Here is a 14418-nt window from a genome sequence, read left to right as displayed (position 1 = left end):
TAAGGAGAGAATATGTTGTGTCAGAGACCTCAATCATGAATAATTATTGCAAATTAATACCAACTTAACCTTCTAGAAACCAAGTCAAGAACAGACGAATATTGAGTCTCATGGTTCTCTACATCTACTAAGTGGAAAAAAATCTCAGTTCATCCAGTCAAAGGAGTTTTTTATTGTGGCATTTGTATGTTATGTTTTTAATAATAAACACTTGAGGTACTTATCTTTATTTGCAAAAAGGATAGTGATTATCAGTTTCATAAATGCTGTAGAAGACATTTTCACTCATCAAGAGAAGCAGCTAACCTCCTGTGAGGTCAAGTTTGGGGAGGTGTTTGGATGGATGGGGAGCAATAGAGTCCAGGTGTGTGTGATGTTCTACCTGTATGACTCAGTAGGATGGTAGGACCTGGGGAGGCAGAAGAGGAAGTGATGAGCTCCATCCAATCTTCAGTGTAGACAAGGCTTCAGACATTTTATGGTTTGAGGCCAATCATGAAATAGAGTCACTCAAAAATCTTGTTGCAAAGCAGGTCTCTGGTACATTGATAACTGAATGACTATACTGTATACCTGAAACTAGCACATTATTGTAAATCAACTATACTTCAATATGTTTTTTAGAAATTGTGAACAATTTCCACCTGGGGAGATGCCAGAAAAATTTGGAGGGGGACATGTTTGAGAAGATCTTAATGAAAGAACAAGAATTTCTTTATCTAAATCTAGCTGTGATTTGAATTTGATCAAAGATAGTTTCAAAGAGAATCTCTCATTCCCAGGTCATTAAAGTGAAGCTTGGTGTGAGCAGGAGTTTAGGGTCACATGGAGGATTCCCTTTGGTGGGACGTGTGATCACACAGCCTGGGAGGCAGTGGTTTCCTCACCTCCAGCCTCCCTGACTTTCTCTGTCGTGTGTCTGTCTCTGCTTCCCCAGCATGGAGCCCAGTATTTTCCCACTTAGCATCTTCTCTCTGGGGACTCTGGACCATCCAGGCGTACAAAGCTGAACAGAAATTTCAGGAAGTGTTCGACTCACACCAGGGCTTGCACTCAGGTCTGTAAGTTTCCGGAGATGATTTCTAAGGATGGGATGTGGTCCCTTCTGAGGCTGACTCCCTCTCAGGTGGCCTGGCTGGCCAGTCCCTCTCTCTGTGTCACCCCCACATCCCCCTCTGCACACCTGCCTCCCCCACCCCTTCTTCTCGGCATCCCTTCTGTGCTCCCTTCTTCCCTGTCATCCCCTGCTTTTCTCCCCTGACTGGCTTCCATTGTTCTTGGGTCACTGTGCCCTGTGGACTTCTGTCTCTTTAGGGCAAGAGTCAGCAAACTTCTCTTTCTTGTGAAGATCCAGATAGAAAATATTTGTGTGTAGGCTTTGTGTGCTATACTGTGTCTGTTGCAGCTACTCACCTTTGCTGTTGTAGCACAAAGACAGGCAAAGATAATACATCAGCAAATGGCAGTACCTGTGTTCCAATAAAACTTTATTTTCAGAACCAGGTGGTAGCTGTTCTCGCCCTCCAGGCTGTGGTTTGCTGACTCTTTTCAGAGCATGGAGGGTGGTAGATGTGATTGAGGAAATAATTTCCTGATTTGCCACCCACTTGATTATGTTTTTATCAGTGAAGTTTTTTTCCCTAGGTAGAAAATTCAGAATTTCCTCTAACTCTATAAAATCCAAGCCAAACTTTCCAATAATTTTTATATTTTGAAGATAAAAATGGCATTTTGAAAGTCACATGCAGATCCTATTAGCTGATGGTCATATAGACACTGGCTCCTAAGAATAAACACTACAGGGCCCTGTAGTGAGGGCAGAAGGTGCTGGAAACAGTGTGAGCTGTGCTCTCTGCTGTCAGAGAGCTGGGAGCAGTTGGCCCTGTGAGAGGATGATCTTCACACTGAGGCCCAGCACTGCAGGAAATGCACTGATGAGACAATTTTCCATCTTCCTTATTGTGATCATATTTCTGTTGATAACCTGTGGGTTGACATTTTCAGTGCATGCTTCCTGGACTGATTCCTGTGTGTCCCATATGTTGTCTTGTGTTTGAACCTAGTTCTCTGGAATCTTCAGGTTCTTTGGGTGTGTAACTGCTGTCCTATCTGTGTAAAATCTTCTAAAGCTCAACTGAGAAAATGCAGTCCCAAATGAGAAGCAGCTAACATGGTTTTTCTGTTTATGTATTACACTTATTATGGTTCACAAATCCAGAGGCTTGGTTCCTGCTTTTGACAATGTCCCGATGGCTCGCTGTGTATCTAGATGTCATCTGTGCCATCTTTGTCACTGTTGTTGCCTTTGGGGCCCTGATTCTGGTAGAAAGTAAGTACAGATGTGAATGTTTGTGGTCTGTTGACATTTTATAGCTTTGTTTGTCATTATTAAACTCTTGTCATCTTGTCTAATATATACTCGTTGGTTCTAATGAGTTGTATTAAAGTGTCTGCAGTATGTGACACCACAGTGTGGTCCATGTGAAGTCATTTGTATATTGATGAGAACTTTTATCTTCTTTTTTATTTACTTATTTATTTACAGTAGATCCTTGTTGAGACCTTTTTTAAAAAAATTGATTGGCATATGGTTGAGTTACAGTGTGTTAGCTTCAGGTGTATAGGCAAGTGAATCTGTTATACATATATCCACTTTTTTAAAGATTTTTTTTCCATACCCCATAAACATTGGGTTACATGTATTTTTTAGTAATTTGCATTTTGATTAATACTTTAAATGAATTGTCATTTAGAAGAGAATTTCTGTTTTTGACTTTAGGAATCTTCACGAGCAAAGACCAGGTATGAACATGCCTGCTCCAGCAGACCTGTGGTGCCTTGGGCCCCTGCTTTGGCTCACTCAAGCCATTCTTTCATTTTTATTTTAAGTTTAATTGAGGTATAGTTTGTTTACACTGTTGTCTTAGTTTCTGATGTATAGCAAATTGAGTCTGCTATACATATACATATATCCACTCTTTTTTAGATTCTTTTCCCATATAGATCATTACAGAGTTCTCTGTACTTTACAGTAGTTTCTTATTACTTATCTGTTTTAATATTTTATATATAGTAGTATGTATGTGTCAGTCCCAGTCTTCCAATTTATCCTTCCCCTCTCTTATTCCCTGGTAACCATAACTTTATTTTCTACATCTGTTACTCTACTTCTGTTTTGCAGATAAGTTCATTTGTAGCCTTTGTTAGATTCCATATATAAGCAATATCGTATTCTATTTTTCTCTGTCCGACTTACTTAACTCAGTTTGAAAATCTCTAGGTCCAGCCATGTTGCTGCAAATGGCATTAATTTGCCCATTGTTATTGCTGGGTAATATTCCATTGCATGTATGGCACCACATCTTCCTTATTCATTGGTCTGTTGATGGACATTTAGGTTGCTTCCATGTCCGGGCATTGTAAATAGTGCTGCAGTGAACATAAGGGTGGATGTATCTTCTGGAATTATTGTTTTCTCTGGATATATGCCTAGGAGTGGGGTTGCTGGATCATATGGTAGCTCTATTTTTAGTTTTTAAGGAAACCTCCATATTGTTCTCCATAGTGGCTGTACCAGTTTACATTCCCACCAACAGTGTGGGAGGGTTCCCTTTTCTCCACATCATCTTCAGAGTTAATTGTTTGTAGACTTTTTGATGATGGTCATTCTGACTGGTGTGAGGTGAGACCTCACTGTAGTTTTTTGCTTTCTTTTTTCCATTTTTGTCACTGTAGTTTTGATATACATTTTGCTAATAATTACAAAAAAGATGTTGACCATCTTTTCATGTGCTTTTTGGCCATCTGTATGTCTTCTTTGGAGAATCTCTGTTTTAATCTTCTGTCCATTTTTTTTTTTAATTTTGTTGTTTCTTTCTTTATTTATTTGATATTGAACTGCATGAACTGTTTGTATATTTTGGAGAGTAATCCCTTGTCAGCCACTTCATTTACAAATATTTCCCCCCATTCTGCAGGTTGTCTTTGGTATTTTTTATGGTTTTATTTGCTCTGCAAAAGCTTTTAAGCTTAATTGGGTCCTGTTTGTTTTTGTTTTATTTTATTTTCATTACTCTAGGAGGTGGGTAAAAACAAAGCTTGCTGAAATTTATGTCAGAGAGAGTTCTCCCTATGTTTTCACCTAAGTATTTTGTAGTGTCTGGTCTTACATTTATGTCTGTAATCCATTTTGAGTTTATTTTTGTGTATGGTGTTAGGGAGTGTTCTAATTTTATTCTTTTACATGTAGCTGTCCAGTTTTCCCAGCAACACTTATTGAAGAGACTTGTCTCTTCTCCATTGTATATTCTTGCTTCCTTTGCCATAGGTGACCACAGATGCATGGGTTTATCTCTGGGCTTTTGTCCTGTTCCATTGATCTATATTTCTGTCTTTGGTGCCAGTAGCATACTGTTTCAATTACTGTAGCTTTGTAGTATGGTCTGAAGACAGGGAGCCTGATTCCTCCTAGCTTCATTTTTCTTTTTTGTTTTTCTCAAGATTCTATTGGCTATTCATGTTTTTTTGTGTTTCCAACAAAATGTAAATTTTGTTCTAATTCTGTGAAAAATGCCTTTGGTAATTTGATAGGAATTGCATTGAATATGTAGATTGCTTTGAGTAGTTTGCTTGTTTGTTTGTTTACAGTAGGTCTTCACTGAGATCTTTAACTTTTTATCTTTCTTTGAATGGGTTGAGGTCTACATAACGGTAGCAGGATGACCTTCTGAACATCCCAGGTGGTGTCCTGTAGTTGCATGGAGAGAACCAGGTTTATTGTTAAGCTTTCTGTACAGCTTAGGTTTTAGGTTTTAGCTTTTGGGCTACTTGGATCTGTTGGTTGTAGGGGTCTCATGTACTGGGGTGAGAAAGATTCTCTGTAGTAAAAACAGTATCCTCACTGTTGTGTGGGTCCCAGGTGAGCAGTAGTTGGAATGTGTGTCATGAATTCACCATCCCTCACTATTCCATAGCAATAACCCTGAATCACAGTCTTTAATAATGAAAAATGAGAGTAATATTTTAGATTTAAAAGCAGTAGCTCTTAGAACCCATTGCCTTGTTTTTGTGGTTTCAACTGCAGCTACATTGGACGTAGAAAGTGAAATTGCATAATGATAATTGAAGCATAAGGACAAAAACCTGAACAATGACATCCTCACCTGTATTATACTGGCAAGTGTATCTTAATCCAGGTAGGATTAATATGATAAAGGACAAAAATGAAAAGGACATAAAAGAAGCAGAAGAGGTTAGGAAGAGGTGGCAAGAATACACAGAAGAACTGCAAAAAAGATCTTAATGACCTGGATAATCACAATAGTGTGGTCACTCACCTAGAGCAAGACATCCTGTAGTGTGAAGTCATGTGGGCCTTAACTTCAAAGCATTACTAGAAACAAAGCTCATGAAGATAATGGAATTCCTGTGAGAAATTTAAAATCCTAAAAGATGATTCTGTTGAAGTGCTACACTCAATATACCAACAAATCTGGAAAACTCAGCAGTGACCACGGGATTGGAAAAGGTCAGTTTTCATTCCAATCCCAAAGAAAGCCAATGCCAAAAAATGTTCAAACTATCAACAATTGCACTCATTTTGTGTGCTTGTAAGGTTATACTCAAATTCCTTTAAACAAGACTTCAACAGTACATGAACCAGGAACTTCCAGCTGTATAACCTGGGTTTAGAAAAGGCAGAGAAACCAGAGATCAAATTGCCAACATTCATCAGATCATAGAGAAAGCAAGGGAATTCCAGAAAAACATCTGCTTTGTTGACTATGTGAAAGGTTTTAACTGTGTGGATCACAACAAACTGTTGTAAATTCTGAAAGTGATAGGAATACCAGACCACCTTACCTATGTCCTGGGAAACCTGTACGCAGGTCAAGAAGAAACAGAAGTGGACGTGGAACAATGGAGTGGTTCAAAATTGGGAAAGGAATATGACATAACTGCATATTGTCACTGTGTTTATTTAACTTATTTGCAGAATACATCTTGCAAAATGCCGGGCTGGATGAAGCACAAGCTGGAATCAAGATTGCTGGGAGAAATATCAGTAACCTCAGACATTCAGATGATACCACTCTAACGGCAGAAAGTGAAGAGGTACTAAAGAGCTTCTTGATGAAAGTAAAAGAGCAGAGTGAAAAAGCTGGCTTAAAACTCAACATTCAGAAAACTAAGATCATGGCATCTGGTCCTATCTGGGGATTAATTGAAAGCAGTGACATATTTTTTCTTGGGTCCAAAAATCACTGCTAATTGTGACTGCAACCATGAATGAAAAGATGTTTGCTCCTTGGAAGGAATGCTATGACAAATCTAGACAGAATATTAAAAAGCAGAGATATCACTTTGCCAACAAAGGTCCGTATAGGGAAAGCTGATTTTTTTTTCCAGTGGTCGTGTAAGAGTTGTCAACAGATTAATGTGTTGGGCCATTAAGAAGACTGAGGGCTGAAGAATTGATGCTTTCAAGCTGTGGCGTTGGAGAAGACTCTTCAGAGTCCCTCGGGCTGTTTGTAAAGAGATCCACCCAGTCCATCCTAAAGGAAATCAGTCCTGAATATTCACTGGAAGGACTGATGCTGAAGTGAAGCTCCAATACTTTGATCACCTGATGCAAAGAGCTGACTCATTAGAAAAGACTATGATACTGGGAAAGATTGAAGGCAGGAGGACAAGGGGGTGGCAGAGGATGAGATGGTTAGATAGAATCACCAGCTCAATGGACATGAATTTGAGCAAACTCTGGGATAATGAAGGACAGGGAAGCCTGGCCTGCTGCAGTTCATGGCGTCACAGAGTCAGAGATGACTTAGTGACTGAACAACAACTTCGTTAGTTCTTTCTAAATTCATAATATTTTAAAAATTTTACTTATTCATTTGGCTGTACTGGGTCTTAGTTGGGGCATATTGGATCTTCAGTCTTAGTTGTGACAGGCACGACTTTAGTTCCAGCAAGTGAACTCTTAGTTGTGGCATGTGACGTGTAGTTCCCTGACCAGGGATCAGACCCAGGCCCTGTGCACTGGGATCTTGGAGTCTTAGCTATTGGACCACCAGGGAAGTCCCTCATAGTGTTGTTGTTGTTGTTTTTTACTGTATTATTGTCTCATACAACAGAAGTAATATTATGAGTAATGCTATCATTACATGCAAATGATGTAAATATTATAAAGGAGTCTTCTCACTACTATATATAGAATAGGTAACTAAAAAGGACCTACTATATAGCACAAGGAACTCTATTTAATACTCTGTAATGACGAATATGGGAAAATAATTTAAGAACAGCAGATTATATATATGTCTGACTAATTCACTTTATACATGAAACTAACACAACTTTGTAAATCAATGATACTCCAATAAAAATCATAAAAATAAAGGAGTCTTCCTTGTAAAGTGACAGAAGGACCTGTATGAGGGGTTGAGAAGGAGACTGACTTTATTCCTCTTCTTCCTCATTTAGTTTTGACTCCCGGGCAGGTTGGCCTGGTCCTGTCTCTCACGCTCACACTTACGGGGATGTTCCAGTGGTGCATCAGACAAAGTGCCGAAGTTGAGAACATGGTGATGTTTACTTTTCTGTTCTTATCCTTTTCAGGTCTCCTTGCTGTTATATGGCATAAAAACAATTCTTATGTAAAGTAATAAAACTGTTCTTTTAATTAATTTTACAAAGTTTTTTACATTCTCCTCCATCTGCTTAAGGGCTTCCCTGGTGGCTCAGATGGTAAAGAATCCGCCTGCAATGCAGGAGCCACAGGAGACTCAGGCTTAATCCTTGGTTTGGGAAGATCCCCTGGAGAAGGGGATGGTTACCCACTCCAGTATTCTTGCCTGGAGAATCCCCATGAACAGAGGAGCCTGGCAGGCTACAGGCCATGGGGTTGCAAAGTCGACTGAGCAACTTTCACTTTCACATTCCATGTGCTTAAAGTTAATGTGGAATAAAATATATACATATTTTTTTCTCAGTCATATGTATGCCTTGTCAGAAGGTTTTATATTCATCACAAACTGTCTTCAAATACAATAAATGTCTCTGTAGGAGGGAGGTTCTGAAATTCTGGAGACAATATAAACTAATTTCTTAGCAGTTTGTTTATATTTGTTTCTTAATTGACAATTCCTCATTTTTGGTAAAAGAAAAGACTCCAGTATTTTGAGATTTATTTAATTACTATGTTCCTCCACCCCTCCCCCCTCCCCATTTTATCATTTATTCTCTTGTGCATTGAACACCTGAATTTGCTGCTGGCCCTTCTTCCTGGTAGGATAGGCTCCCTCTCAGAGTGTGCTCTCAAGGGTATGGAGTCATGATTATTTAGGAGGCCTTAGTCAATATGTAAATTATACATTTTTGAATATTTGTACCTTCTCCTAAAGGGAGAAAAACAATAAAAATGAAGTCTTTCCATTTCTTTCTTCTAATAGATTAGAAAGTGACTGATTATTAAAATGAGGTTTGGTGACCATCCAGTTCTGCTCATCTGTAACATGTGGCCCTTCTGTAGCCACACATACTGATTGCTGTCCATAAGTATTCTTTTCTTTGAAAAAAGTCTCTTTATTTTTATTCAGATATGAAAGGTGGATTGATAAAATTTTACCGTTCATTTCTCTAATTCCTTTACTTTTAATATAAAATTGAAGGAAGTAGTCATAAGTAAAATGTTGAAGATGATTAACAAGTTTGCAAACAATCCAAGGCCTCATCAGACTCCTACGTCTGTCCTTTGCGGATGCTGAGACCTGGGATATTCTGAACCATAGACAAGCAGAAGGTTTCATTTACAGTCTCTGATCATCCATAAACAAGACCCTCTGATAGTAACTCATGTGATGTCATACGTGTTTCAGATGATTTCAGTAGAAAGGGGGATTGAATACACAGACCTTGAGAAGGAAGCACCCTGGGAACTTGAGAATCATCCACCACCATCCTGGCCCAACAACGGAGAGATTTACTTTAACAATGTGAACTTCAGGTATAAGTCGGATGGGCCTCTGGTATTGAAGTATATAGAAGGATCGATTGACGCACGACAAAAGGTTAGTTTAATCCATTTGCCTCTTTAAAATCCAGCTAAAGATTTAGCACCACATCTGCTCTTGGCTTTTTTGTCAGTGTGTCAAGGAGACTGTTTGCTCCTAATGGATGCAGATTAGATCAGTGACATTGTAGGTGAATCTTTCTTGGAAACTGACTGTGGAATGGGGATACCAAGAAATTTTTCCCCTGTGTTGTGAGCTCCCTCATGGTGGTTGATGGACTCCGGGACCCAGGGCTCCATTTTAACCCGACCCAGGACACTATATGTGACACCTGATTATTCATACAAAGTCTGGGATGTCAACCTTGTCTTCCTGGCCCTAACTCTCCAACATCTCATTCCTTTTCATTCTTTCTTGTTTGTATTTCTGAGATCTCCTCCTCCTCCCATGGTGCCCTCTGATTGCAGCCTCATTCTCTGTCCCTTAGCCCTTCCTGTAGCCTTGTCCTCCACTCATCAAAACTGAGCTGCCAGCCCCCTGCCCTCCCCCCACAGACTGATTCTTTAGCACAGAGATCTGATCCTTGCTGGGCTGGCTGAGCTGCTGCTGGAACCATAGCATAGCCTCAGGGGCCATGGGGTGACCTTGTGTCCACCAGAGAAGAGTCTGAATAACGACCCAGTCAGGAGTGAGGAACCAGGGCCTCAGATGGAGGCAAGGTCTAGACATTGGCTCAAAGTCAAAAGCAAATTGAAGGGAACAGAGAAGATTCACTTAAGAGACGGCAGAGAGGTTTGTGACCTGGACCTGCCAGCATTTATGTCTGCTGGTGATGTTCCTTCCACACTCAGCTTGGGGCCCTCAGCTGGGGCCAGGACAATCTTGAAGAAGAGACTAGGCCAGAACAGACAAGGTGTTAGGAGCTCTTCTCCACCTCCCTCTGACATACACATGTACCTCTGCACTCGGATTGTGTGTAGGTTCTCCCAAGCGCCACGTCCTCCCTGTTCCCAGTGCACACACTGGCCCTCTACCTCAGAGACCCTTCCCCTCCATCATCTGGATGGTGAAATTCTCCTCGTTTTCTGAGTCAACTCTAATGCATCTTCGAGACACTTGGTTTAATATACCCATATATATGCTAATATATATATTTAATATACATACTTAGTATACTATATACTTAATGTACTAACATACACTTAATATACTAATATATATATGTGTATATATATATACACTGATATATATATATATACACTAATATACCCTTAGTGTTTTATATATTCTTTTAAGATAGCATTTATGGTACACCTGTGTTCATAGCAGCCAAAAGTTGGGAGGAACTAAATCCTTACAATGAAGTATTATTCAGCCTTAAAAAGAAAATTCTTACCTATGGATAAACCTTGATGACATCTTGCTAAATGAAATAAGCCAGACACAAAAGGAATGAATACTCTGATTCCTAGAGTAGTCAAATCCAAGAAAACAGGAAATAGGATGGTGGTCTCCAGGGACTGGGGGAGGGGAAATGGGGAGTTGTTTGTTAATGAGTAAGAATTTCAGTTTTACAGGCAAAAAAGACATATCTTGAACTTGGTTGCACACCATGTGAATGTACTGAACACCAAACTGTCCACTTAAAAATGGTTAAGTGGTTAAATTTTATGTTATATGAATTTCATCATAATTAAAATAAAAGATAGCACCTGTGGCATGCTTTGTAATTTGGGATCTGTATCTCATAGAACCTTAGGGTTTTTAAAGTCAGGAAGCATCTTGTTTTCATTTTTGTTCCCAGAAAGTGGCATTCTGCAGGGCACAGAGAGGGTGCTGAGGGCCTGCTGGTTGTGAGGGTGAGCGAGTTACACAGGTGTGAGCAAGCAGGAACCAACACACACACACACACACATGCACATGCACGCGCGTGCACACACACACACACACACACACACACACAACTCTGTAAATAACTGAAAGAATGGCTGTTTAAAACTCTTACCACCCCAGACCCATCTAATGACTGTAGCTGTAATTTAATGAATGAAACCCTTGTAACATGAAAGAATATTCAACTTAATGCCCCAATGCTGCCCAGGGAGCAGTTTCAATTAGTCACAGGGCAAAAACTCTCTAATTTCCAGTTTCAGTGTAGGTCAGGAAAAAGGTGAACTACTGTGTCAGGAAAAGGTTAACCACAGCTCTTGATACACTGTTGTCCCTGAGAGCAATGTAGGTGGTGTTTATTTACTCTCAGACAATGTGCCTGTCAGATTTCCTGTTGTAAATGTAATTCTTCTAGTCTGCACTTGTCTTAAATTTCCTCCGAAGCCATAAAATATGAATTATCTAAGAAACTTTGTAGTACAACTTGGGAACATAACATATTGTTATTCTTCCTTCTTAAAACCTGCAAATAATAGGATTATTGAGATTCTAAAGTGTTTGAGGGAAAAGTCAATTTGGAGACTGAATTAACAACTAAAGTAACTTGTCTTTTGATCTGTGCCTTGGTCTAGTGTCAGTATCACTGTTAGCTTCATTTCTGTGTTTGGCTATGATACCCGGGCAGTGTGTTCATGAATTGATTTCACTCCGCCTTTGTGCATCCCAGCTTCCCTCTCCTGCTCACCTGTCCCAGCCCCCGCCACTCCAGGACACCCCTTTGGTGTTGGATTTGATTGAGAGGCTATTAAGGAAGGCAGGCAGGGGACATGGGAGTGAGCCATCCCAGCAGAAGCGGGGCTTTACTCTCTTTCCCTCATTTCCTCTTCTGTCCCGATTTCTAGAAGTTAGAGTCAATAGGAAAGTATAGTAGGTTCTATGCAGTATTTTATTTTATTTTTATTTTTTTTTCCTTTGGGATGGTAACTTTTATTTTTTTTTTTTCTTTTTTTTTTTTTTTTTAATTTTTATTATTATTATTATTATTATTATTTTTTTCCAGTGGGTTTTGTCATACATTGATATGAATCAGCCATGGATTTACATGTATTCCCAATCCCGATCCCCCCTCCCACCTCCCTCTCCACCCGATTCCTCTGGGTCTTCCCAGTACACCAGGCCGGAGCACTTGTCTCGTGCATCCCACCTGGGCTGGTGATCTGTTTCACCATAGATAGTATACATGCTGTTCTTTTGAAATATCCCACCCTCACATTCTCCCACAAAGTTCAAAAGTCTGTTCTGTATTTCTGTGTCTCTTTTTCTGTTCTGCATATAGGGTTATCGTTATCACCTTTCTAAATTCCATATACATGTGTCAGTATGCTGTAATGTTCTTTATCTTTCTGGCTTACTTCACTCTGTATAATGGGCTCCAGCTTCATCCATCTCATTAGGACTGGTTCAAATGAATTCTTTTTAATGGCTGAGTAATATTCCATGGTGTATATGTACCACAGCTTCCTTATCCATTCATCTGCTGATGGGCATCTAGGTTGCTTCCATGTCCTGGCTATTATAAACAGTGCTGCGATGAACATTGGGGTGCACGTGTCTCTTTCAGATCTGGTTTCCTCAGTGTGTATGCCCAGAAGTGGGATTGCTGGGTCATATGGCAGTTCTATGTCCAGTTTTTTAAGAAATCTCCACACTGTTTTCCATAGCGGCTGTACTAGTTTGCATTTCCACCAACAGTGTAAGAGGGTTCCCTTTTCTCCACACCCTCTCCAGCATTTATTGCTTGTAGACTTTTGGATAGCAGCCATCCTGACTGGTGTGTAATGGTACCTCATTGTGGTTTTGATTTGCATTTCTCTAATAATGAGTGATGTTGAGCATCTTTTCATGTGTTTGTTAGCCATCTGTATGTCTTCTTTGGAGAAATGTCTGTTTAGTTCTTTGGCCCATTTTTTGATTGGGTCATTTATTTTTCTGGAATTGAGCTGCAGGAGTTGCTTGTATATTTTTGAGATTAATCCTTTGTCTGTTTCTTCATTTGCTATTATTTTCTCCCAATCTGAGGGCTGTCTTTTCACCTTACTTATAGTTTCCTTTGTAGTGCAAAAGCTTTTAAGTTTCATTAGGTCCCATTTGTTTAGTTTTGCTTTTATTTCCAGTATTCTGGGAGGTGGGTCATAGAGGATCTTGCTTTGATTTATGTCGGAGAGTGTTTTGCCTATGTTCTCCTCTAGGAGTTTTATAGTTTCTGGTCTTACATTTAGATCTTTAATCCATTTTGAGTTTATTTTTGTGTATGGTGTTAGAAAGTGTTCTAGTTTCATTCTTTTACAAGTGGTTGACCAGTTTTCCCAGCACCACTTGTTAAAGAGGTTGTCTTTTTTCCATTGTATATCCTTGCCTCCTTTGTCGAAGATAAGGTGTCCATAGGTTCGTGGATTTATCTCTGGGCTTTCTATTCTGTTCCATTGATCTATATTTCTGTCTTTGTGCCAGTACCAGTATTTTAATCACAAAAGAAATAGCAAGTGAAAATAAAGAACCAGGACTCCCCTGGTGGTGCAGTGGATAAGAATTTGCCTGACAATGCACGGGACTCTGGGTTCAATCCCTGGTCTGAAGAATCCACCCGCCGCAGAGCAGCTAAGCCCTGCACCACAGCTACTCAGCCCCCGTGCCACAGCTCCTGAAGTCTTTGCTCAGCGTCAGCAGAAGCCCCTCAGGGAGAGGCCCGTGCGCTGCAGGAGCAGCCCCCATCATCACAACTAGAGACAGCTCGTGCAAGGCAAGCAGGACCCAGCGCAGCCAAACACAAAAGCCAACATGAAGTAAATAGGACCCTAGACTTCCTGGTTAGAGTCTGAACAAGGGTTGCATTTTTCATTTAGATGATTTTGTGGTTGATTTGATCATTTTAGAAAGTCCTGAGCATAAAGTATTTTCCAGCTCTCGAGGTAGATTGATTTTTCTTTGTTTTTGCTCACAGCTGTTATTTGTATGATACATTTTTACAGATGCTTAGTAGACCATGCTATAATGTGCAAAAATATTAGTTTCTTACTTTTTTTTCCCTTTTTTACATAATATTTTCTTAAAAACCGCTCCCCTCACTCCCAGATTGTCCCCCTTCTCCCGCTGGCTTCCTACTTTCCTGTAACTTAGACTGTGGTGCCAGAGCCAACACCACCTGCCTCTCCTGGAGCTTCTTAGAAATGCAGGGTCTCAGGCCCACCCAGACCGCCTGACTCAGCTTCGCACCTGAACATGATCTCCTCCTTTCTCTCCCATGGGCAGTTTTTGATAAGTGATAACCTGTGATTCCCAAGAAATGTCCTTTGACAGTTTAAAACTGAACTCAAGAATCCCCAAATCTCTGTTGTGACTGAGCAGGAGGCTCTAGAATGCTCTGTGTCACTAGATTTACTTACTTTTATGCTCTATAAATCATGCTTTAACATCATAATCTAATTCTGCATGATTCCACTGCGTTTCTTTATAT

The 14418-nt window shown here is 39.9% G+C and overlaps 1 protein-coding gene across 1 annotated transcript in view; it reads left to right on the top strand.

The window, feature by feature from the left end:
- LOC133049365 (ATP-binding cassette sub-family C member 4-like) overlaps positions 1 to 14418 on the top strand; it is a 153225-nt gene that overhangs the window by 93337 nt on the left and 45470 nt on the right. Inside the window, 4 exon segments of the mRNA XM_061133340.1 lie at positions 938 to 1057; positions 2219 to 2329; positions 7486 to 7586; positions 8880 to 9071. Coding sequence (XP_060989323.1) covers positions 938 to 1057; positions 2219 to 2329; positions 7486 to 7586; positions 8880 to 9071 — 524 coding nt within the window.

Source organism: Dama dama, chromosome 30 (genome assembly GCF_033118175.1).
Source record: "Dama dama isolate Ldn47 chromosome 30, ASM3311817v1, whole genome shotgun sequence".
Taxonomy (NCBI): domain Eukaryota; kingdom Metazoa; phylum Chordata; class Mammalia; order Artiodactyla; family Cervidae; genus Dama; species Dama dama.
This window is presented reverse-complemented; position numbering and strand designations above follow the sequence as displayed.